General features: G+C 40.0%; 1 protein-coding gene across 3 annotated transcripts; it reads left to right on the top strand.

The window, feature by feature from the left end:
• chrna5 (cholinergic receptor, nicotinic, alpha 5) lies at nucleotides 1-21387 on the top strand. 3 transcript variants are annotated; one of them, XM_081372006.1, is made up of 9 exons: nucleotides 1-132; nucleotides 484-594; nucleotides 15763-15914; nucleotides 16228-16272; nucleotides 16465-16574; nucleotides 18879-19056; nucleotides 19320-19652; nucleotides 20586-20954; nucleotides 21054-21387. In XM_081372006.1, exons 2-9 carry the CDS (start codon nucleotides 522-524, stop codon nucleotides 21210-21212), a joined length of 1419 nt encoding a protein of 472 aa, XP_081228132.1. In that variant the 5' UTR covers nucleotides 1-132; nucleotides 484-521; the 3' UTR covers nucleotides 21213-21387. The 3 variants fall into 3 exon arrangements, with proteins under 3 accessions (XP_081228132.1, XP_081228134.1, XP_081228133.1); XM_081372008.1 differs by lacking the exons at nucleotides 1-132; nucleotides 484-594 and adding an exon at nucleotides 13044-13122; XM_081372007.1 differs by lacking the exons at nucleotides 1-132; nucleotides 484-594 and adding an exon at nucleotides 13044-13122 and having other exon boundaries at nucleotides 19320-19664.
• The last annotated feature ends 3729 nt before the right edge of the window (nucleotides 21388-25116 follow it).

Here is a 25116-nt window from a genome sequence, read left to right as displayed (position 1 = left end):
GGAGTTGGAGGAGACCATGACTGCTTGTATGTGAGTAAGCAGCCACACACATGCTGGTTGGCATGGACACACGACAACCAAATGGAAAAGAAAAATTCTAAAGGATTCCGCTCTCTTCCAGTCCATATTCAGGTAAGGAAAATAAATTGACAAAGAAAGAGAAAGGGAGAGAAACAGAGAGAAAGAGACACTGGGTGTTTGCAGACTGGTGAATGCGAGTGTAATCTCAACAGACAGGTGGATAGGTACATGCTTTGTGTGCTTGTGTAAAGGTCTGTTCACATGTGCATGATGCAGAACATTTTATGTGATCAATTGCACACACATGAAAGATGCAAAATATGCAGCATTCAGGTGCATGTGCAATGTCTCCACTGCATATCACATATATGTTTAATTGCTAACAGGCTTGTGAGTCTTCAGTAACAGATCAGACTGTATTTGTGTGTAAAAAAGTGCATGCATGCTTATGTCTGCTTGCAGGTCTTCTCTGTGGCTTTGCTGCTCCTCCTGATGGTATCATGGTAACAGCTCACAGCATTATTAGAGCTCTCCTCCTGCTAGTCTGCTGTGCGGTCCTCTGCTCCTCTTTAGGTAAGTGTCTCTGACCTTGGCTCAATGCCCCACCTTCATGCCATCTGTGCCTGGATGAAATCTCACAAAGTCTGTCATGCCCATTATTCAACCCAAAATTTAAAGAAAGAAACTATAATTTATTTATAAAATATAGACAATCTTTTCTAAAATATTTTTTTATATAATATTATCTTAGGACCATTAAGAGAAGAAAACATAGGCCTTACTTTTTATTTATAATAAAAAAAGTGTTTAAAGTGTGTTGATATCTCGGAACACTACTGTTCAGTAAATCTAGTGTAGGCAATTTCGCAGAGGCTAGCAATAGCAAGCTAGCTTTAAAAGCATGAGATCCCACCCTCCCTTCAGAGCATCTCTAAAGCCACGCCTCCTTTAAAACCCATGAACTCACACAGCAGAGTCTGCAAAGCATCACGAGAGATGGCGTTAAATTACCTCGTATCTCAAAGCACATAACATTACAATAATAATGAACAGAATTAGAAATCATTTCGATGTTAATAGTGTTGCGAGCAGAGTGCTCGGAGGTATGCATTTACATTTACAGCAGGTAGGTCATCCTATTATTGCATATACATTTTTTGGTCCTGAGACTTCCACAGAAGATATATGTACATTTTAAAATATTTAGACCACTTTTATTATTGAGTGCTATCAGAATGTGAAGAGACTTTCAACCAGTTTAACATTTTTTTATGAAAAACATTGCCTATACCTTAGCTTTAATTAAAGGGATAGTTCACTAAACAAATAAAATGGTCATCATTTACTCACCCTCGTAGTTTCCTGAAACTGATGTAAAGACATAAAAAATTTAAAAAACAGAAATTTAGAGAAATTTATGTTAAGTGTTTTGAGAAATCCGTATACTTCGAATAACCCACTTTAAAGTACGCTTTACAGAATTAAACATGAAAAACAGAGTCAGTGTCTCTTTCTTTTACAACTTTAAATTCTACTATAAAGTAGCTATCAGTTGGTCATGTTTTTAATCGTGGACGTCTGTGTAACGGTCACCAGCTGGAGTGCCCTTGAGAGCCACCAGAGGGCACTCCGCACCAGACTTTCATGTTCACTCACAGACTACATCTCCCATCATTCTCTGCCTGGACTCATCAGCAGTCATTTATTTAAACAAACAGGTCATCCAGGGCAAATAACAGAACAACGGAACTAAGGACAGGAACAAGGAACAGGAAACAGCTACAATGACCGACAAACAACAACTGAAGCACAGAGGTTTAAATACAAATGCAAACAAGCTAAACAAGATAACAAGGGGGCGTGGTAAATAAAAAACACTTGGGGAGACTAATCAACATAACGGGGAACTGCTAAACACGGGACAAGACAGAAGAACACAGACATGAATCATTACATAATGATTAGTTCTTAGTTCCGTTGTTCTGTTATTTGCTCTGGATTACCTGTTTGTTTAAATAAATGACTGCTGCATGTGGATTCTCTCTCTGCTTCGTCCTTGCCTCATCATAACAGTACGACCTCGATGGACCGAAAGTTGATCTAATTTCATTTGCCGATATAAAGTGATGCCATGGATGACCGTGATCTCTGGATGGCTTGATTGGCCAGAATTGATAATTCCAGAGCAACTTTAATAATATAATATAATATAATATAATATAATATAATATAATATAATATAATATAATATAATATAATATAATATAATATAATATAATATAATATAATATTATTTTGGGATAAAATGTGACCTGTTATTCAGTCGCTTGTCCATCACATCACATCTCTTCATCCAATTATTATTTACGACAGCTCTCTCGCTCTGTGACCCTCTCTGTGATAGAGGTTCTCAGTGTCACTGATAAGATTACACTCCAAAATGGATTGTCTCCTGCTCTGTGTTAGTCAGTGAGGGGCTTGACAATCAGGACCAGACAGAGATGAAGACTGTTATGTTTATAGTATAAAATATCAGGTGCCATAAAACTGTAAAGAATGTGGCATGTTAAATAAGAAGTCACAAAGGCCACAGATAATCCAACTTTTGGATTTAGTTGATTTCAAAATGTTATGGTATGCAAATTAACTGACAGCAGCTGAGAAAAAAGTTATTTGTGAACTGAAGGACAAACTGATGATTTTAATGCACACACAGTGCACGTCAGAGATGTTATATTAGGCTGCAGGGCTCATATAGCTTTAGTAAAACCACTGTAGAAAGTGAAAATATAGGAAGGTATCTGACCCTTAAATTACGTTTGTTTGTGTAACCTAATGTAGTCATGTTTATTTAGTCATATTTAATAATATAATTCAGTTACCACTTAGATTGTAGAACTGACCACCTAAAGCAGGGGTGCCCATGCTTTTCTGAATGGTGATCTACCTTTTAAGTGGCTGGGTCAGAATGATCTACTACTCACATTACGTGTCTTTTTTTAATGTACCAAAACGAACACACAATGTCATATTGCCTGCTATTTTGCTTTAATGTTTCACACTTAAATCATTAGTAATGTATGATTGAGTTGTATTTCTTTACCAATACTAAAAATACAGTAATAACAGTAACAGTCCACAATAGAAGCTACTAATCAACATGCATGTGATTTCATACACAGTGGCACTTACATTACATTTCTCATACAATCCAGTGCATTTACATCAAAATCTACACATTGAAATGTAACTTTACCCATTCAGGTAGCACACACACACACACACACACACGCACGCACGCACACACACACACTCACATTGAAATGTAACTTTTTTTAACACTAGGATTTTCTTTTAACATACATAGCCTACATATACAGTGGCATTTGGCCTACATTACACACTATATCACACTACAATTCACTGTTCAAACATTGAAACTTTCAGGCAGTGAATTAACTTTATGTACATAAGTTGCATGTAGTAATTTTCTTGCATACACATGACATGTTCACATCAGTGGTCAGTACCTTATTCAGATGATGACTTGCATTGGATGGAGTCCACTAGGGATGCATAGTCCGGGCAATAACTACTGATAGCCAGTCTAAGACAGGCCTCCAAATGATCGTCGGTCAGGGTGGAGCGGTATTTGGATTTGATAAATTTCATATGTGAAAAGGTCGATTCGCACAAGTAAGTAGACCCAAACATTGCAGTCAGTGATGTTGCACATTTTCTCATGTTGGGATACTTTTCTTCTGTGAGTAAACTCCAGAATTGTTCATGGGCCCTAGACTTCAAGTTAATATCTGCTTGCAGTGTCAAGATCTCATCCTCAACTTCAGCAGAACTGAGCTGAAACATTGTTGCGATTTCGGAAGCGAGGACATCGACCTCAGCATTCTCCCGAAAAGGGAAGCACATAAACGTGGCAACTGGCTCGAGTAGAGCGAAGTCTTGAAATCTCCTGTCAAAGTCTGACAGGACGGTGTCAATCTGTTCTGCATAACATGCACTGTCAATCTCCGTTAAGTCCTTCCCTTGATTATTCAGCTCAGATGCAAGGTTTTTAAAGTTCCCCAGATCATGGCGTTGGATCTTTGAAGAAAGCAGTTTAAGTTTTCCCTTGAAGGCGTTCACTGAGCTTATCATATTGATCACGGTTTTCTCTTTGCCCTGTAATTCCACGTTCAGCTCATTGAGCAAGTTCGCCAGATCAGTTAAAAACGCCAAATCAAGCAGCCAACGATCATCATTAAGTTGCGTGTATTCCGCATGTTTTTTGTCACGTAGGAACTGCTTTACCTCGGGAAGTAGATCGCGGAATCGTTGCAGGAATTTCCCCCTACTCAACCACCTTACCTCCGTGTGAAGCAGTAGGTCCAAGTGGTCGCTGCCAGCCTCCTCAAGATGCAAACGGAACAGTCGTCTTTGAAGAGATCTAGCACGGATAGAGCAGGCTACTTTGTTTGCTACGTCCATGATCTCTTTCATGTTCAACATTTTTGCACACAACGCTTGTTGGTGTATGATACAATGGTAACTTAAAAAGTCAGGAAACGCTTCATCCTCTCGGCATTTGGCAACAAATCCATTAGAGCGGCCGATCATGGAAGGCGCACCGTCGGTGGTGATTGACACCAGTTTGCACACTGGAATCTTATTCTTGTCGATAAAGTTTTTGAATATCTCAAAGATGTCATCCCCTCGTGTGTGTGCGTTCATATGCAGAACTGCTAAAAGTTCCTCTTTTGCAGTCATGTCTTGGAAGACCATTCGAATAAAAGTGCACAATTGGGCTTTGTCTGTGATGTCCGTAGACTCGTCCATCTGTAGCGAGAAGCACTCGCAACAGTCAATGTCCTTAGCAAGCTGCTGCAATAAGTTGTCGCCCATCATTTCGCATCGCCTGGTCACTGTATTTCTTGTCAACTGAACAGCTTTGACTGCAGACATTATTTCTGTTTTGTTCGTAAAGTCTTTAAACAAAGAATCCGCTGCCTCAGTGAAGGCTTCCTTCACCATAACTCCATCCTGGAAAGACTTTTTGTGCCTAACGATCGTCCGACTCACCCGGAACGATGACTCTGTTGCGGCCTTCGCTTTCGCTGTTGGCCGAGTGAAAAGAGACTGCTGTCCAAGAAGCTGAGACTTCAACTCCCTCACCTTTCTCTTTCTCAATTCACTGCTTGGAGGAAAGTCTGTATCAAAGGTTCGATGAATCATTCTAAATTGTCTCTCTACATTCCCCTTCTTTGGAAGTGCAATGCTGGATTGACAGATCAGACAGACACACTTTGAGTATGACATCGTGAATAAGAAGTCATCTTCCCATTCCTGGTGAAAATGGTAAGTCTTTGCTTTTTTGATTTCTTTCACTCCCTTATTCATTGTGGTATAATTTTTGTTTGTCTATACAGATAATCGAGCAATAGCGAAAACGAAAAGCAACGGTAAAATGAAAGCAATGGTGCTTTTCTGTAGTGTCTGTAAGAGATAGCCCAGTGGTCAGGGAGAATAATTTGAACAAGCAGGCAGAGGTTCAGTGGATCTCCAAACGGTGGTTTATTATAATGAGAGAAAAAAAAAATATTTACATTGAAAGGTACAAACAAGACAAAACAAAAACTGAAACAATGTGCAAAAAGGCTACACCAAATAATTCGGTCCAATTCGCAACAGCATCACACCTCCAGCCTTAAACAGACAAAGACTGCCTGATAGTCTCTATAGTTCCCTATTTATAAGGGCTAACTCCACCCTCAGCCTATTCCAAATGAACAAGGAGGGAATACACATACAACACATTATACACCAAAAAAATAAAAATAATAAAACACTAAACATATTCACAAATAACACTGTGTAAACCCATGGGTACTTAACCACCAACACACTAAACCAAAAAAAAAAAAAGGAAATGAAAAGGGAAAAATTGTTTACCAGATATTCCCCCACCCCCATACAAAATTACCAATGGTTCAGTCCAATTAGGCAATGCTAATGCTACAAAAACATGTTGAATCAAACGGACTGTTTGATGGTGCAGCATGGGATGAGACCAGTAGGCCAACAGCCAAAACAAAGTTTTGGGGGTAATTCTTTCAAGAAATAAAAGGTAATTCTGATTGCAATTATACCTGGTTGTGAAGTTATTAAAGAAAACTAATCATTGAGTTAAACAGAAAACAAAATGTATATCAGATTCATTCCAAATGGGGGAAACACATTACAACATCATTCTGATCTTAAAAGATGGTAAATGCCGGCACAATCAGATAGTGATGTGTGCATGTGTATCAAGTCCATGTAATTCATGTCCTGTCACCAAGCTTAACTTGTGACATTTTCCCCCCCTTCTCCAGACACCTCGTGAGGTGTCCGTGAAAGATAGTCCGCAATACAGTTTTGGGTGCCTGATCTATAAAGGACTTCAAAATCAAATGGTTGAATAGCTAAAAACCACCTTGTAATCCTGGAATTAGTGTCTCTCATTTGCCCCAACCAGGACAGGGCCCGATGATCAGTTTCCAGTCTAAATTTTCGGCCCAGCAAATAATAACGTAGGGAGTCCAGGGCCCATTTAATAGCCAAACACTCCTTCTCTACCGTAGAGTACCTAGACTCACGGGGAAGGAGCTTCCTACTAATATAAGCCACCGGTCTTAATTGCCCTGACTGCCCCTGTAACAAAACGGCTCCAATGCCGTGCTCAGAAGCATCGGTTTGCACAGTAAACTCCTGTTCAAAATCAGGACTCTGCAGTATTGGCTCCTTGCATAGAGTGTCTTTTAAGCCCTGAAAGGCAAGTTCACATTCATCAGTCCACACCACCTTGTTTGGTTTGTCCTTTTTGGTGAGACTGGTCAGTGCAGCAGCTTGTGCAGAAAAGTTTGGTATAAACCGTCTATACCATCCACTGAGTCCAAGGAAGGACCGCACTTGTTTCTTCGTCTGTGGTCTTCCAGCAGACTTAATAGCCTCAATTTTGCTGACTTGAGGCCGAATCATTCCATGACCCAGAACGAATCCCAGATATTGTGTTTCTTGCTTGGCCAAAAAACACTTGTCAGGGCGAAGGGTGAGTCCTGCACTTTTAATCCTCCCTAGAACATCTTTCAGATGAAGCAGATGTTCTTCCCATGACTTGCTATAGACGACAATGTCATCTAGATAAGCCGCTCCATATCCTTCTGTACCTCGTAGGAGCTGATCCATCATTCGTTGAAAGGTGGATGGTGCCCCATGGATGCCAAAAGGCAATACCCGGAAATGGAAGTGCCCAAATGGTGTTCGGAAGGCTGTCACTTCCTGACTCTCTGGGGTCAACGGAACCTGCCAATAGCCTTTACACAGGTCTAGGGTGCTGATGTACTTAGCTCGTCCCAGTCGTTCCACAAGATCATCTACCCTGGGCATGGGATAGGAGTCAAATTTACTGACACTGTTTACCTTCCGAAAGTCCAAGCAGAAACAAAGGCTGCTATCCTTCTTGGGCACCAAGATGACTGGACTACTCCACTCACTGGCAGATGGCTCTATGACCCCCAGATTCTGCATGGATTCTAACTCCTCTTTAAAGACAGGCAAGAGTCGTTCTGGTATTCTGTAAACAGGTTGGCGAATGGGTTTAGCATTGTGCAGGGTAATGTGGTGTGATACCATTTTGGTCAGACCAGGTGTCTCTTTGAATAGACCCGGTGGTATCAGGTCCAGTAATTGCTTTTTCCCATGTTCGGACAGTTGGCCCAAATCTAGTTGAGCAGATTGGCGAGGAAGAGGGAAGTATTGTTCCTCTACCTCCTCTTCGTCCTCCACTGCTCGAATGAACAAGGTTTTCTCTGGGCTTGATTTACTGGTGCTAGTTGGAGAAACAGAGGATGGAGGTCGCACATGCCATCTTTTCAGTAGATTAACATGAAATGTCTGCAATGGCTTACTTCTCGATGGAATGTAAACTTCATAAGTGACTGGGCCTACCTTCCGTTGGACCCGGTAAGGGCCCTGCCACTTGGCCAGTAGCTTGTTTTCTGAAGTAGGCAGAAGTAACAACACTTCATCTCCTTCTTCAAAGCTGCGGGTTCTGGCTGTTTGATCATACCATTCCTTTTGACGTGCTTGGTTCTGAAGAAGGTTTTTTCGAGCCATAACTGTAGTTTTCTCCAACTGTTCTCTCATCTTTAGGACATAAGAAATAATGTTTATTTGACCTGGCTTTGCTGATGCTTCCCAGGACTCTCTTAAAACATCAAGAGGACCTCTGACTGGGTGAGCATAGAGGAGTTCAAAGGGAGAGAATCCTGTTGATGCTTGGGGTACCTCCCGATACGCAAACAACAGGTATGGCAACCACTTGTCCCAATCTTTTCCAGTCTCTGAAACAAACTTTTTCAGCATATTTTTTAGAGTTTTGTTGAACCTTTCAACCAAGCCATCTGTCTGAGGATGATAAGGGGTAGTTCTTACTCTCTTAATTCCTAAGAGTTGATAAACCTGGTGTAGGGTGCGACTCATGAAATTTGGTCCTTGATCTGTTAGGACCTCCTTAGGTATGCCTACTTGAGTGAAGAATCTGAGAAGTGCAGTTGCTACCTGCTTAGCAGTGACTTCTCTGAGAGGATAAGCCTCGGGATACCTAGTGGCATAGTCACAGATAACAAGAATGAACCTGTTCCCTGACTGGCTCCTTTCTAGTGGACCTATCACATCTACTCCAATACGCTCAAAAGGCATATCAATGACAGGTAATGGGTGCAGCGGTGCATAGGGAGGTTTATAACTAGTTGTGAGCTGACACTCGGGGCAAGACTTACATTACTCTTTCACTTCAGTATACATCTTAGGCCAGTAAAACCTCTTAGAAACTCTCATAAGGGTCTTCATGAAACCTAAATGACCAGACCAGGGAATCGTATGTCCGAGCTCAAGCACCTCCTTCCTGTATGCTTTAGGTACAACCAACTGAGTTCCTTCCTCCCTACTCTTCCTATAGAGAAGGCCCGCCTTGAGAACATATGTTTCTCCCAGGCCATGCAAGAGACAACCCTTTTCAGTTTGCTTAAAGAACTCCACCAGAGAGGGGTCTTCCTTTTGTAACTCAGCTAAGTTGTTGGGTATAATTACATCAGACTCGGTTAGTTCAGGTTCCCCTAAATCTAGATCAACATGGTCAGCGTTGTCAATAAGTCCCTTCACCTCCTCCCTACGCCTCGCTAACCTCTCTTCATCAGTGGGCTTAAGCTCTGCCTCTATGTCAGCAGTTGAAAAAGGCATCTCATTCAAAACATTAATCTCTGTCTCCTGCCTTTTATGCTGGGTTTGGGCCCTTGTAACTACCCCACACCAAGTGCTGCTCTGCACTAGATCTGACAAAATAGGGACATCAGTACCCAACAAAATGGGGAAGGGGAGATTGGTGGCTACCCCCATACCCATCAGATAAGGCTGGTTGTGTATTTCAATATATACATCTGCTGTGGGTAACTCTGTTTTATCTCCATGTACACAGACAATGGAGACGGTTTCCTCCTCATTCCACATATCTCTAGGGATGTACTGAGACTGTACCAGCGTACGGGAGCAACCTGTGTCTATTAGGGCAGTGAGTGGTTTACCATTAAGCAAGACGGTTATAGTGGGCTCTGGGTTGTGGGCATGGGTGGGGGAATGATTAGGACGGGGCACCCAACAAAGACTGGTGGTTTTGGGCTTTTTCAAGGGGCAAAAAGGGCTAGTATGACCACGTTCTCCACAATTAAAACACACAACATCGATCCTGTCAGAATGTTGTCCTCCTTGTGGGGCCTTAGCAGTATAAGTCTTATTGTGGATGGGCTTCGGGATCTTGGCTGGACTAGTGGTATAAGAGTTTAAACCAGCCCCAGTTCCTTCAGACTTACCCCTGCCAGGATGTATCATGCCTGCATATCGATAGTTGCCAGGGCCTTTTCGTGCTGCAATGTAGGCCTCCACATGTGTAGCAGCTTCTTTAGCAGTGAAGGGATTCCTTTCTTTGACCCAAGTCCTTATTTCCGGGTAGAGCACTCGCAAGTATTGCTCTAACACCAAAGTCTCCATAATGTCCTCCTTGTCACAGCTGTCAAACTCTACCCATTTGCAGAACAGATCCTTGAGGCGTACATAAAGTTCTCTAGGAGTTTCCTCTACTGGAGTCTCACGCCCTCGGAATCTCAGTCTATAGGTTTCAGAGTTGATTTCATATTTTGACAAGATTGCCTGTTGGACCGCATTATAATCCTGCGTCAATATTGGATCCATAGAGACAAAAGCACCCCGTGCTTTACCAGTCAACAGCGGGATAAGGCGTATAGCCCAGTCCTCCTTTGGCCATTTTACGACTTCTGCGAGTCGTTCAAAGGTTGTGAGGTACTGCTCAATGTCGTCGTTGTCTTCCAGCCTTGTCATACGTAGCTCTTGGTCCATTACTCGAGCTGATTTACCCGAAGTAGACACACCAGCCCTGGTGTGTTCAAAGTCAAGCTGTATCTGGCTGACCTGATGCTGGAGGACCTTGTATTGTTGTTCCCGACGGGCCGTTTCTCTCTCTTGCCTGTCATCACGATCTCGCTGATATTCCATAAAGCTCTGGAACATCTTAGAAAGACTGGTGATGGCTGCTTCTCCTCCAGATGAAGTAACTTCAGCAGCAGACGAACCTCCACTTGCACCTTGTCCCAGATCTTGCTCATTGCCCTCCTCAGGCTGACCCCTCAGCTTTGGTGGCATCTCAATGAGCAAAAATAATCCAGCTTGTTTATGACCAGGGTTATCCCACTTCTGACACCAACTGTAAGAGATAGCCAAGTGGTCAGGGAGAATAATTTGAACAAGCAGGCAGAGGTTCAGTGGATCTCCAAACGGTGGTTTATTATAATGAGAGAAAAAAAAAAATTTACATTGAAAGGTACAAACAAGACAAAACAAAAACTGCAACAATGTGCAAAAAGGCTACACCAAATAATTCGGTCCAATTCGCAACAGCATCACACCTCCAGCCTTAACCCTCTGGGGTCTGAGCTGTTTTTGGGGCCCTTGAGATGTTCTGACATGCCCTGACATTTGTGCTTTTTTCAGTTGCTTATAAACATATTAATGGCAAAGGTGTAAATTCACTCTATAAAGCACAAACAGGGCTACCATAATATGTGAGCCACGTGTATGTACATGTTTTCATTTTTGAGAGAATAATGTTTATGCATGGTTATTGAAAAAACTAAAAACTAAAATTTCTGAAATAAGGCCACAAAACACATAGTAAATATGTTTCAATAAGACTTTTGAATAATGGATGTCCTCGCCTAGTGTTTTTTCTTCAAAATTATGTGAAAATTGTCTTGCTTTATCGTTCACATAAAACCATACATTGATTTAAATTGATGTAAAACAGGTTTTGCTTGGAAAGCCAATATGCGAGGAGGCGTGAACGAGGAGTTGTTTACAACAATGTCCCACCCACTCTGCATAATGACTCTGCATAATTAGCCATTCATTCAGGTGTGACACTGACTGAGCCACAATTTAGAAGAAGACTTATATTGACCATTTAAGATTTTGTGTACATCTATCTTGTAAATATGTTTTGCCATTTTATTAAAAAGGTTACAATTACAACAATATTACAATTTCAACAATATTTCAAGTGTACTCTTTCTTTGTAAAAAAAAATGATTATAGGCCTACATTTTATCTATGTATTCATTACTTTCATATTTCGCCTGACTGTAACGTTGTTTTCATGAAATATTAGGGCATATTGTTAATTTGCAGTTTAATACGTTGCTTCTACAAATAGCCTACATTTTATTTCAAAATATTTCAGTCGATTTTTACTCATCTCAGTATAGCAATACAGTTTGCTGAAACATCATCATTAATTCACACACGCGATTTAAATTTAAACTGTCTTTGCCAGCTGTGGTAAACAGCGCGCATCTCTGCCGTTCATTCATTCATAAACAGAAACCCACGTGAAGAAATTCACGTGAGAAGGAAAAAACTTACTAGTATTCCTCAGCTCGCTCCTCGATATACCCGCACTTCTGGGGGACATTTTCCATTATTATTCCTCACAGCTGCAAGATGGTGTAAACAAGTAATGATCTGAATAAACTTGTGTTTTTTTCTCGAGCTGATATGGGGGCGTTCACAGGATTGCGTGGATTGCCTCAGCCATTTGCGTTTGAATAGCGCGCGCTCTCCGTGGGCGGGGTCACATTACATCTGAATCAGATGTAATTAGCTCGACTGGAATCGCTCTCTTTTAATACAGATTTCACAAGATGAGAATATTTGTTTTTTATAGAAATTACTTCATTAAAAAGAAGAGAATTCAAGCTTCATGCCTGTGTGACTGTATGCCTGTTTGACTGAGTATTCGCTGAGTTATTGTTCATTTTCGGACGCGTTTCAGAATGGACTACACTGGCAGAGAGAAGGCAGAACTCGATTCGTGTTTATTTTTCTTTATTTGGCAAAAAGCACAGCACTTTGTTTTTATTGTGAGTATACACAAAAATAATACACATTTAACAGAATCGATTGATGTATGAAACTTGTTTTGTAAAATCAAAGTCAAAAGAGTATTTCGGGTCTCAATTCAACTCATAAGGAAAAAAGCGAGCAGATCACGCCGGCGTGATCTCCGACCTCTGAGGGTTAAACAGACCAAGACTGCCTGATAGTCTCTATAGTTCCCTATTTATAAGGGCTAACTCCACCCTCAGCCTATTCCAAATGAACAAGCAGGGAATACACATACAACACATTATACACCAAAAAAATAAAAATAATAAAACACTAAACATATTCACAAATAACACTGTGTAAACCCATGGGTACTTAACCACCAACACACTAAACCAAAAAAAAAAAAAAAGGAAATGAAAAGGGAAAAATTGTTTACCAGATATTCCCCCACCCCCATACAAAATTACCAATGGTTCAGTCCAATTAGGCAATGCTAATGCTACAAAAACATGTTTGAATCAAACAGACTGTTTGATGGTGCAGCATGGGATGAGACCAGTAGGCCAACAGCCAAAACAAAGTTTTGGGGGTAATTCTTTCAAGAAATAAAAGGTAATTCTGATTGCAATTATACCTGGTTGTGAAGTTATTAAAGAAAATTAATCATTGAGTTAAACAGAAAACAAAATGTATATCAGATTCATTCCAAATGGGGGAAACACATTACAACATCATTCTGATCTTAAAAGATGGTAAATGCTGGCACAATCAGATAGTGATGTGTGCATGTGTATCAAGTCCATATAATTCATGTCCTGTCACCAAGCTTAACTTGTGACATGTCGACTGTCGAGATCAGCTCGCTAGAGTTTATGGTTGTTATGGTAACGTAGTGTAAAAAAACTTTTTAGCAACCAGCAGACTGGCCTGTCTACACGTCAATCAGCGGGCACATGGTAATATAATGACATGATAGGGTGGATTGCTTTTCTGAAAAGGCGCATTTTTTTTTTTTTTGCTGAGTTCTGTGAGCTACCGTCATTGGCTCTGCGATCGACCAGTCGATCGCGATCGACGTATTGGGCAGGCACGACCTAAAGCCTTGCTTAATAGGCCTATGTCACACTTCCTGCTTCCGGAACGCGGAGTAGGGATTCAGAACTTCCGGTCAACAGCATTTCTCAATAAGGATTTAGATTATCAGCCATAATGTCTACAAGTTCGTATGAAATCAACCTTGTTTTAAGAAAAACATGTTTTATCCGCGATCTTATGAAAAAAAAACTACACTACCCACAATCCTAAGCGTAGCAGCAACGTCTGCTGATTGGTCCAACTCGCTGTTACCATAGAAACGTTTACCTTACTGGCGAACGGCCCGCCGCTGTTGTTGTAGTGCACCGAGTTGCTCTGCGTTAGGACGTAGACAGCCATGCCTCAGCTTTCACGCTTTTCCACTTGAGAGTTTTCATTTACCATCCGAACCACATCGTCATATGTGACTTCAGGCAGGTTGTGGAGAGATTTGGTCCAGCAGTATCTATCGGACTCCGCCATTGTAAAAAGCTAACCGGAAGAGCCGTATCCCTACTAAAAGACGCACTTCCGGTCTTCAATTTTTTGCCTATTATGCTTGTAGTGCATACACGATTAATTGAGCATTGCAATTGCATTTGTCACTGTCATTTTTTTTTTTTTTTTTTTTTTTTGCATTTTAATTAGTAATGGTCAATTCAGTTCATGAATGTGTTGCAAAAATATTTTATTCTAAGATAAAATAGTAAAAAACACAACTATGTTCTTTGAAGATGTACATAGAGTTTAGAGCAGAGATCAGATTCTGCCTGCAGTGATTCAGAGTGTTTTAATAAGTCATGGTCCACATGTTCACCCACACTGATTATCACTTTATGAGTCAGCTGTAACAGTGTAACCTGAGGATTAATGCATTTTTTAATTAGTCTTATATTGATCAAGGGAGACCAGAACCACAAATATTGATCAATGGCAAAACAAGCTGAAACTGGAATGTGGTTGTCTGTGAAATGACAGATTTATAAGGACAGAAACTGAGCTTTGGGGCTGAGATACAATTGTAAAATCCAATCAACATCTAAATATGGAGCTGAATAATCTGCACAGATATGCATCAATCAATATAAGGTATTTGGGTCTTACCACATTTTTTTTTTTTTTTTTTCATGATAAATGCAGCACCATGGTCAACAACCTCATTTTAGACAGAAATGAGACACTTGCAGTGTTTTATGGCTTCTGGGTCAAAACATTCCCTTGAGTCTCAGTGAGGCTAGATGATTTATCGGTCTAATATTACATCCAGCTTTAAACGTGCAAAAAAATGAATTCCAGCTGGCTACCAAATATTATATATGGTTTAGATTTAAAACAGCCCGGTGAGTGTAGTATACTTATACTTTATACTATATGTGAAAAAAGCCAGCAGATTAAACGTAGATATGAATATGGTGTTATTAGTTTATCAACATGCATGGCAAACTAGTTTGGCATCAAATGTACTTCAATTAGGCACATGAAGGGCATTTGTCTGATGCACAGAATTACTGCAAATTTAAAACATTTTAAATCAGTCCCATGTAAACTTCCATTTTAGTTAGGATGCTTCCTTTGGATACAACTTCCTAAAGCAGGAGACAGCTCACTAGGTGATGGTAACACAATCCAGATCATCTAAACCAGTTTCACATTCAGAGATTCATAAATCTCCATTCATAACTCTATCTGCCCTCACAGACAAGAACACATGTTTAGCAAACCATGTTTCCCTTAGTGACTAAGACTTTGGAGGCCTTGAGAGGCAAATCTGATCAGGATATAGGCATGATAGCAGCAGCTGCTGGAGATCCAATAACAATGCCAAATGAGCTTCATTCGAGTTCATCAAGTATACACTGCAAGTCATTTTTAAGGCAGCTTTGAAAGGCTCAAGCTCTGATATTCACTGATATCCCATAATCCCAGTAAAAAATGGACTGAATTTGTATTATGACACTAAAAGGTGCAGGTGCAAGCTTGTTATAAAGCCTATGTGAGATGTTCATTGCGAGATCAATATGTTCATTGACAAAGTGTCAACCAAATTGTCACACCTTCTAAAAGCCTGTGTGGTCTTTGAATCTGAGACTGTTGCCATCTAATTACTGTTGTTTAGTGTCCCAGTACCTCCTGATTGAACGGAAGAGAGATTAACATGAAGTTGTTGTTTTCTTTAAGGGCCTCCTGTGCTGTCTTCCTATGCCAAGACAGAAGACAAGTTGTTTAAACATCTCTTCAGCAACTACCAGAAATGGGTGAGACCAGTGGAGGATCTAAATGGAACGGTGCAGGTGAAATTTGGCCTGGCAATCTCCCAGCTGGTGGATGTGGTGAGAATTAGTCCTTCTGAAATAGCATTCTCCTCCTTTTGGCAAAATGTAAAGATTAAATTTTAAAATATATACATTAGGCAATTCTCTATCATTAAAATAGTTCAGGAATTTATTTATTGTTAATCTTTATGTTCTGTTTGGAGTCAGTAGCAAAAAGAGTTAGATTTACTGGGGTTAGTAAATAATCCATAAAATCTGTCATGTACAACATTGGGGTATCTGGGACATAAAGAACATAAAAATCAATCTCAGCAGAACATGAAGGCACATAGAATAACACAGATATAATATCAGATTTTTTGTTGGTTAGGATGAGAAGAACCAGCTGATGACGACCAATGTGTGGATAAAACAGGTAAAGCAGGACTTAAGAACCCAATGAGGTTTATCTGATTAATTTTCTTTATTTTGCCTTCATATTGTCTGCATTTTGATAGTAGTTAACTTTTTGATAGATTCAATATATGGCCAATGTGTCCAATTGCTTTCTTTACGGTTTTATTTGGTGATCAGCTTTGCAGATAAATCATTGTCTCTCTGCATTCAGGAGTGGACAGACATGAAGCTCCGATGGAATCCGGATCATTACCTGGGCATCACTTCCATTAGAGTTCCCTCAGACTCCATCTGGAGACCTGACATCGTGCTCTATGACAAGTACGTGTATGAGTCTGAAAGGAAACCAGAGAGGGACTGAACAGTATGTTTAACATTTCTGTTAGAGCCATAAATAACATAAAAAGTCTAATAATATTTTTTGTGATATTTTATATTTCAATACAAACATATTTTGAATGTTTATACTGTGACTTTAGTGAATTTCATACAGTTATAATCCTCCCCATTTTGTCTAGGGGTAGGAGAGGATGTAACAATTATTGGAAATAATCAAAATAAATAAATATAATGAAAAAGATGTACAGTTACTTCAATCCCCTGATCCAGAAAAAAAGCAGAACAACAAAATTGGAAGCACTTTATTTTACATGGAAGCGTCCTGTTTCACATAAACATACTATGTACTTACTGTGGTAATGAGACTGACTGGGTAATAACCCAAAATTAAACAAATAGCACTTGACTTTATTTAAATCAAACTCAAAGGTAACAAAAAGAAAGCAAGTAAATAAACAACACAGTCTTATCTCACTCCCTGTCTAACATAAACATTGGCAAATTTCATATTCAAAGAAAATGGCACCCTCTTCCTACAGCTTCCGAATTCATAATTAAAAAAAGTATTCACATAAAACTAAGAGTAGAAGAAAATAACAATATTCACATAAGGGAAGAGCACACTCAGCGTTCCCCATGCTCACTGTGGCAGTTACAAATCAATAACAAAAGTGAAAAAGGGAGGACCGCACTCTGGTCGTACACGTTTACACAAAAGAGAATTCACTAATTCATATACCTGTTGTCACGTTTTGGTTTTGTTTCATGTTCTTGTTTCATGTCTGTCATGTTATCCCTGTTCTAGTCATGTGATCCTGCAATGTGTTCTGTGTTGTCATTGGTTAGTTGTTTCATTGTTCACAGGTGTCCCTTGTCTAGTCATTAGTCTTGTGTATTTAAGCCCTCATGTTTGCCATGTGTCTTTGTTAAGTATTGTTTCCTGTTTGGTAAGCATATGTCCGTCCGTCCGTCCGTCCGTCCGTCCGTCCGTCCGTCCGTCCGTCCGTCCGTCCGTCCGTCCGTCCGTCCGTCCGTCCGTCCGTCCGTCCGTAAACAAGCTCGCCTTCAGTGGACTAACTTTACAGAATACTTGACCTAAAATGAACCCAGCAGTTGCCCTCCTATGCCTACATCAAGGTAACAGGACTATTGAGGACTATATTTTTGAATTTCTGGAAATATCCTACCAAGTGGATTAAGGACATTGCCCTTAAGGACATCTTTCGAATGGGGCTAAACGAACCAGTTCAGTCTCAATTGCCAGGGGGCAAAAATTAATTTTTCCCTGGCCCAATTCACTGACTATGCCCTTCTGTTGAGCGGTTCTTCATTTACTGTGGGTTTTGCGGATGAGGAACCCTGCAAACCCGCAATATCCAGTAAGCCTGAGCCTCTTCACGTCATGCTTGCCGAGCCTGAGCCTCTTCACGTCATGCTTGCCGAACCTGAGCTTCTTCAGGTCATGCCTGCCAAACCTGAGCTTCACGTCATGCTTGCCGAACCTGAGCTTCTTCAGGTCATGCCTGCCAAACCTGAGCTTCACATCATGCCTGCCAAGCCAGGTGTCCCTTGTCTAGTCAGTAGTCTTGTGTATTTAAGCCCTCATGTTTGCCATGTGTCTTTAAGTATTGTTTCTTGTATCCACTGTTTGGTAAGCGTCATGTTCATGTTTGAGGCCATGCCACGCCACTCCATGCTTTTGTTTTCTGTTTCATCACGTTTTTGTGAATAAACTGCACTTGGGTTCTCAACAAGCTCACCTTTAGTGGACTTACTTTACACCTGTACACTCTCAGCTAGAACTCCATTAGCAGCCTGCGAGAGAGAGGGAGCGAAAAGAGCAAGCACACAACACGTCCAATAATGAAGTATTACACTCCCCAGATCACGCACATATAACATAATACATCCACAGGACGTAACAATACATAACGTATGCGAGTAGGGTCTAATTTATTTATTTATTTATTTTTTTTTAATCTGAAGAAAACGGAAGGGGTTTGGTACAAGACTGTGGAATTTGTTAAAATCATATTTAATTTAAAGCTTGATCTTATGTGTAAAGTTCTTCTGATTTCTGAAAATCGAACGGAACTGTTACATTGTGAGTTTATGGACCCCGGTGTAAATGGAGAATGGAAAATGCTTTCGACCCCATAAGTTCTATAGGTCAATATTAATGTTTCCAACTGAAATGTTTTTTTTTTTTTTTTTTAACTCTCAAATGACTTAATTATCACTAAATTTGGATTCTGTATCTCATTACTGAATGATTCTCACCTGCAGTGCAGATGGTAATTTCGAGGCCACAGTGACAAAAGCAGTGGTGAGATATGATGGCACAATCTCCTGGACCCCTCCTGCCAACTATAAATCTGCCTGCACCATCGATGTGACATTTTTCCCCTTTGACCTTCAAAACTGCTCCATGAAGTTTGGCTCCTGGACCTACGATGGTTCCCAGGTATGTTTTTATATTAGAGGCATTAAAACTAGTGTTTGCTTGTTGAAGGGAATAGTTAGCCCAAAAATGAATTCTGAAAATCATTTACTTTTTAAAAACCTTTTATTTTTTTATTTACCTATCTATTGTCAGTTCATAGTTACTATTAAAAAAAGCTAATATGACTCGTGTTCTATATTCCATGTCTTCTGACGCCATATGATAGTTTCTGTGTTTAACATTTGGATATTTATATAACAACTGCATAACATTCGTTTTTTAAGGTGGACATTCTCCTTGAGGATGTACAAGTGGACAAACGTGACTATTTTGACAACGGTGAATGGGAGATTGTGACGGCCACAGGTAGCCGGGGTTTGAGAAGCGATGGGAGATTTTTCTATCCATCCATCACCTACTCCTTTATTATCCGACGTCTTCCACTTTTCTACACACTCTTCCTCATCATTCCCTGCATTGGATTGTCTTTCCTGACCGTGCTGGTGTTTTATCTCCCATCTAATGGAGGAGAGAAAATCTCCCTCTGCACGTCTGTCCTCGTCTCCCTTACTGTCTTCCTTCTGGTGATAGAAGAGATCATTCCTTCCTCCTCAAAGGTGGTAGTCTTTGTAAGAATTCAAAGCTATTTATTTTTTAACAGAAAGCTTTTATTATTTCATTTTTGTCTTTCTATTTTTTAATGCAATTTTTGTTGGATATATATTTTTTTTTTATGTACCTTTAAATTACTAGATTTTATCAATTAATAATATATTTAAGCACATTCCTCACATTATTTCAAACTAAATTCAAAATAATTATTTAATACATGCATAAACCAGCTCAAATTAGCTCAAAAATCTTACATAGGGTCAATTTGGGTGTCTCTGACGAACTCTATATAACATGATATTTCATGACTCTTGCCATTAGATGACCTCATAGCAATATATGGAGCAAATTAGTTGTTCTGCTGGGTCCTAAAGTCAGTTCTTGAGTTTATCTCTTAAGTTTGCATTCAGATACACATGTACTGTAGACATTATAGGTTTTTCTATGTATGCTATTACTGAAGCATTCTTCGCATTCCATTTATTCCTAGGGGGGTTGAATTGACCCTCGAAGGGAAGGATTTGTTACTACTTTTTTTTTATTACAACAACATAAACTCCTAATCCGAATCCAGTCATTTTTTGTGTGTGTTCGTGGTTCAAGTGCGACAAAAGTCCTTAAGTCTTGGACCCCTCCAATAAACACTCAACCACAATTTTTCGGGTCAAAGTGACACGATGGAAGGATTAAAATATCTAAAACGTTAGGTGGGTCCCCAGGACTGGAGTAAAAAAAAAAAAAAAAACTGCTTTATGGTATTAAATTACCATACATAAAATTTTATATTATTAAAAAATATATATTTTGTTTTTTAAACACATATTGAGATCATTTCCAATGATTTTTATGTTTACTTTAAATTCTTTCATTCTCATTTTTAAATAGCTCTGCAATTGTCAAATGACTTACGTTTTCTGCTATGTTGTTTTCTGTCCCAGGTGATTCCTCTCATTGGAGAATATTTGGTTTTCACTATGATCTTTGTGACCCTTTCCATTGTCATCACCGTCTTTGCCATTAACATCCATCATCGCTCCTCATCTACTCATCACAGCATGGCGCCCTGGGTCCGCCGTATCTTTCTGCACCACCTGCCTAAACTGCTGTGCATGCGCAGCCATGTGGACCGCTACGCCACCACCGCAGCGAGGCAGAGAGCAGACAGGACTGGAAGAGGAGGGCTGGGGTATGAGAAGAGTTTAGGCCATGATACCACTCTGCTCAATGCAGAACACAGTCTGCGGGCAGCCTTAGAATCTATACACTACATCACGCTTCATGTGGTGAAGGAGAATGAAGTCAGAGAGGTTAGAGTCTCACTTTAGACTCCCAGGCATGATGTGATTTTTTTTTTTTTTTTGTGAGTTTTGAGTTCTAATGAATTCTAATGTAATGCCTCTTTTTAGGTTGTTCAGGACTGGAAGTTTGTGGCTCGGGTCCTGGACCGGGTTTTCCTGTGGGCATTTCTCTTAGTATCACTGCTTGGCTCTGCCCTCCTTTTTATCCCTGTCATCTATAAATGGGCCAATATCATTGTTCCCAGCTATGCTGGAAGCACCAGCTAAAACACATGAATGTATAAAATTACAAAATCTTTTGCTTGGATAAAGTTTTCGCATTATTGTTATATTTATTATTGTAGTCTTCAAAACATCTATGCAACTTTGAGCGCTGTCATTTATGCTGTAACATGCTGCATCACATTTATTGTTATGCTGATTTCATTACAATAAAATTTACAATAAAAAAAGTTGTGCATTGTGACAATTTATAATTGTTTCCTTCTGAGAAAATGAACAAAAAATATAGATTACTCATCTTGAACTCAAGGGCGTGTACTTTTTTTTTTTTTTTTTTGGTCCAATTAAATGCTCTCTGGTATGAGAATGCCCCTCCCCCTAATATCATCTGCTACATTTTTTGTAAATTTGTTTTCGTTTTTTTTTCTGGGATGTGATGTTAGCTAAAAGCTTGTGGCAATTGTACCCTTGTTAAATAGCCTAGCCCTTACCCTTAAAGGAAATTTTTGTCTTTTTCAGGTTTTTTTATTTTTATTTTATTTTATATCATTTTGCCTATTATTGTCAACTACATAAATTTGGGCAAATGTTTTTTTTTTTTTTTTGGAATATTGGAATTAATTTGAATTTTTTTTATTGGATGCAAAATAGTTACACTTAGGGCCTTAAAGGGCAAAATGAATGGCTTACCTTTCACATGTTCCCATCAAATGATCGTGAGCGCCATCTTCTCAGTTCTCGTGCATGCTTCGTGGCGCTCTCGTGAACTCACATCAGAGGCCCACACAGAAGAAAATGAATAGTTGAATAAAGTCGTTATTATTGTTCTGTTTTTTGCACACAAAAAGTATTCTCGTCGCTTGATAAACTTAAGGTTGAACCACTGTAGTCACTTGCACCATTTTAACAATATTTTTACTAACTTTTCTGGACTGGCAGAAAGAAATTGCCTAGAAGCCTATGAAGGAGTGAGACAGCTCTCAGATTTCATCAAAAATATATTAATTTGTGTTCTGAAGATGAACGAAAGTCTTACGAAAAGTCTCTCTTGAGGGTGAGTAATTACGGACAAAATTTTCATTTTTGGGTGAACTAACCCTTTAAGGACAAAAATGTCCCCATTGAAACCCATTTAAATTTATATTTTAATCCCAGGGCCATTTAACTATACAATTATGCTGACTTTGTTTATAGGCTTTCATTCTGTTGGCAAGGCTTCAGAATTATTATAAAAAAAAATTTTACAAGATGGCACCATTTTCTCAGGTTTGGCCTATAAAGCAAATACTCGCTTTTTTCCTGTTTTCTGCATCTGTGAATTATAGAGCCAATTATGCAGCTATTATTGTGTGGGTGTGTTGGTATATGGATGTCAGAGTGTGGTTTGTATGTATGTACTAAAGAATTGTGTGTAGTGTGTGTGTGCATGAAATATATGAGAGAGAGAAATTATACTGTACTGCAAATCATAAAACCAACCGCTGTGTATCAGTGGACCTTTGCTGGGATCAAATGGAGAAAGTTTGGTACTGCGCCCAAACCAAATATTATGTAAGCTAATTTTTTTGAGATATCAAGCTCAAATTTGGAACACAACTTGTTTAGATTAATGGCTTTGATTTTGTTACGTTTTAAGCAGATGAAGAGAAGTGAGAATCCAGTTGCATACTGGTTGCACTGTATGCAACAAAAAATGGCTTACTGAGAAAATTCCCGGTCCTCCCTATTGCCAGATCATCCATGCCAACAGTAAAAAAATATCTTCTTTATTAACACACACTCACATAATTGTATATTTTGAAACTATGCTGAATGGACTTATTTAGATGAATTTTGCTCAGCTTCTGCCTTTAATAATTAATTTTGTAGCAAGGTTAGTGATTCAGGGAAGAAGGAGGCGGGAACCACCGAACAATCAACATACTTTAATATCAAAATAAACAAACAGAAAACAAATGTAAAGCGGCAGCCCCTCACAGACAACTGCCATACAAACATAAAAAAGCACAATGTAAATAGTCCAAACCTGGTCCTCTCTCCAAAGCCACTAGAAGATAAGCCTGCATCCTTTAGTCAAAAAAGCGTAACGGCTAATGCTAACGCTGCGGCGGTGTCAGTACGCAGGAGAACAGAGGCCATTTTTAGCGCAATTTTCCACCGGACAAAATTGTGATTGTTAACTCATGATTTCTGTTCTGTCTGTGCGCACCAAACTTGTACTTCTATCTACTCCTCAACCAGACCACCTAGAGACTTCGGGTTTTCGGCATTATGTTAAGGAAGGTCTAATCTCGGGAACGCACAAAAAAAATCCAGGAAAAGATTTACTATCTCTTACGCCGCCTTCACACTGGCAGTTGAAATCAGCTCCGTAATACGCAATATGCCCCCAGCGGACGTCGTACACAACGGTGAAAAGCGTCGGAAGCACTGATCTATATAGAATGACATTATATATATATATGTGTCATTATATAGATCAGTGGTCGGAAGCCTCGGAAGCGAGTATATTTAAATATTTAATTATTTAATTGTATTAACTGCCCTAATAACGTTAAAACATCATGAAAATAAAAAAATGACATGACAACTAATCGTTATAAAATCATTATTTATTTTATTAAAAGTTAAGAATCCAGGTTTGTTTATCAGTACCATAGCAACGCTAACTTCCGTTGGGATTTTCGGATAGAAACCGTCCGTAGCCTTTCGCAAGAGTTCAATTTTTTGAACGCATCCGGATGGCCAACGGACACGATTTGTTTCGCACCGCACTCGTTCGCACCTGGTTCGGACCCATTCGCATGCGGTCTGCGAATCTCCATAGGAAATGAATGACTTCCGGTCGTTTCGCTGCCGTATCGGAGCTGATTTCAACCATAGATATCATATCTATGATTTCAACTGCCAGTGTGAAGGCGGCGTTAGTGTTGTGATCCCATGACGTCAGAAAATTGCGCAAAAACACTCACTGAGTTTTTATTACTTGTTTTTAAATGGATCTCAATCGAGGAAGAGGCGCTACACTAAATAAACCGCTTTTGTAAGGAAATAGCTTATCATTTAATGAATCGACTGCCTGTCTTCTAATCTTCAACATGTTTTACGCTAAACAATCCTTTTGTTGTGAACGATATGTAGATTTTACTATGATAAAAAGGTTATTTTATTAGAGAAGGCAGAGAAGGGAATGTCGCGACAGGTAGGACTAATTTACGCCATTACCATAGTATTTAATAGCAATATTGAGTGAAATTGTATATTGTCAAAAGAAATTAAAAAACACAGATGTTTTTTTCTTTTGCTTTCAGGTTTTACCAGTTATGATAAGACTTGACTCCTCAAGTGGAGGAGTTCAAGTATCTTGGGGTCTTGTTCACGAGTGAGGGAAGGATGGAACGGGAGATTGACAGACGGATCGGTGCAGCTTCTGCAGTAATGCGGTCGATGTACCGGTCTGTCGTGGTGAAGAAGGAGCTGAGCCGCAAGGCGAAGCTCTCGATTTACCGATTAATCTACGTTCCTACTCTCACCTATGGTCATGAGCTGTGGGTCATGACCGAAAGGACAAGATCCCGGATACAGGCGGCCGAAATGAGCTTTCTCCGCAGGGTGGCTGGGCGATCCCTTAGAGATAGGGTGAGAAGCTCGGTCACTCGGGAGGAGCTCAGAGTAGAGCCGCTGCTCCTCCACATCGAGAGGGGCCAGCTGAGGTGGCTCGGGCATCTTTTCCGGATGCCTCCTGGACGCCTTCCCAGGAAGGTGTTCCGGGCATGTCCCACCGGGAGGAGACCCCGGGGAAGACATAGGACATGCTGGAGGGACTATGTCTCCCGGCTGGCCTGGGAACGCCTCGGAAGAGCTGGAGGAAGTGTCAAGGGAGAGGGAAGTGTGGGCATCCCTGCTTAGACTGCTGCCCCCGCGACCCGGCCCCGGATAAGCGGAAGAA

The sequence above is a fragment of the Scardinius erythrophthalmus genome, assembly GCF_964197995.2.
Source record: "Scardinius erythrophthalmus genome assembly, chromosome: 8".
NCBI lineage: Eukaryota > Metazoa > Chordata > Actinopteri > Cypriniformes > Leuciscidae > Scardinius > Scardinius erythrophthalmus.
The sequence above is the reverse complement of the archived record's forward strand: the minus strand, read 5'-3'. Positions and strand labels throughout refer to the sequence as shown.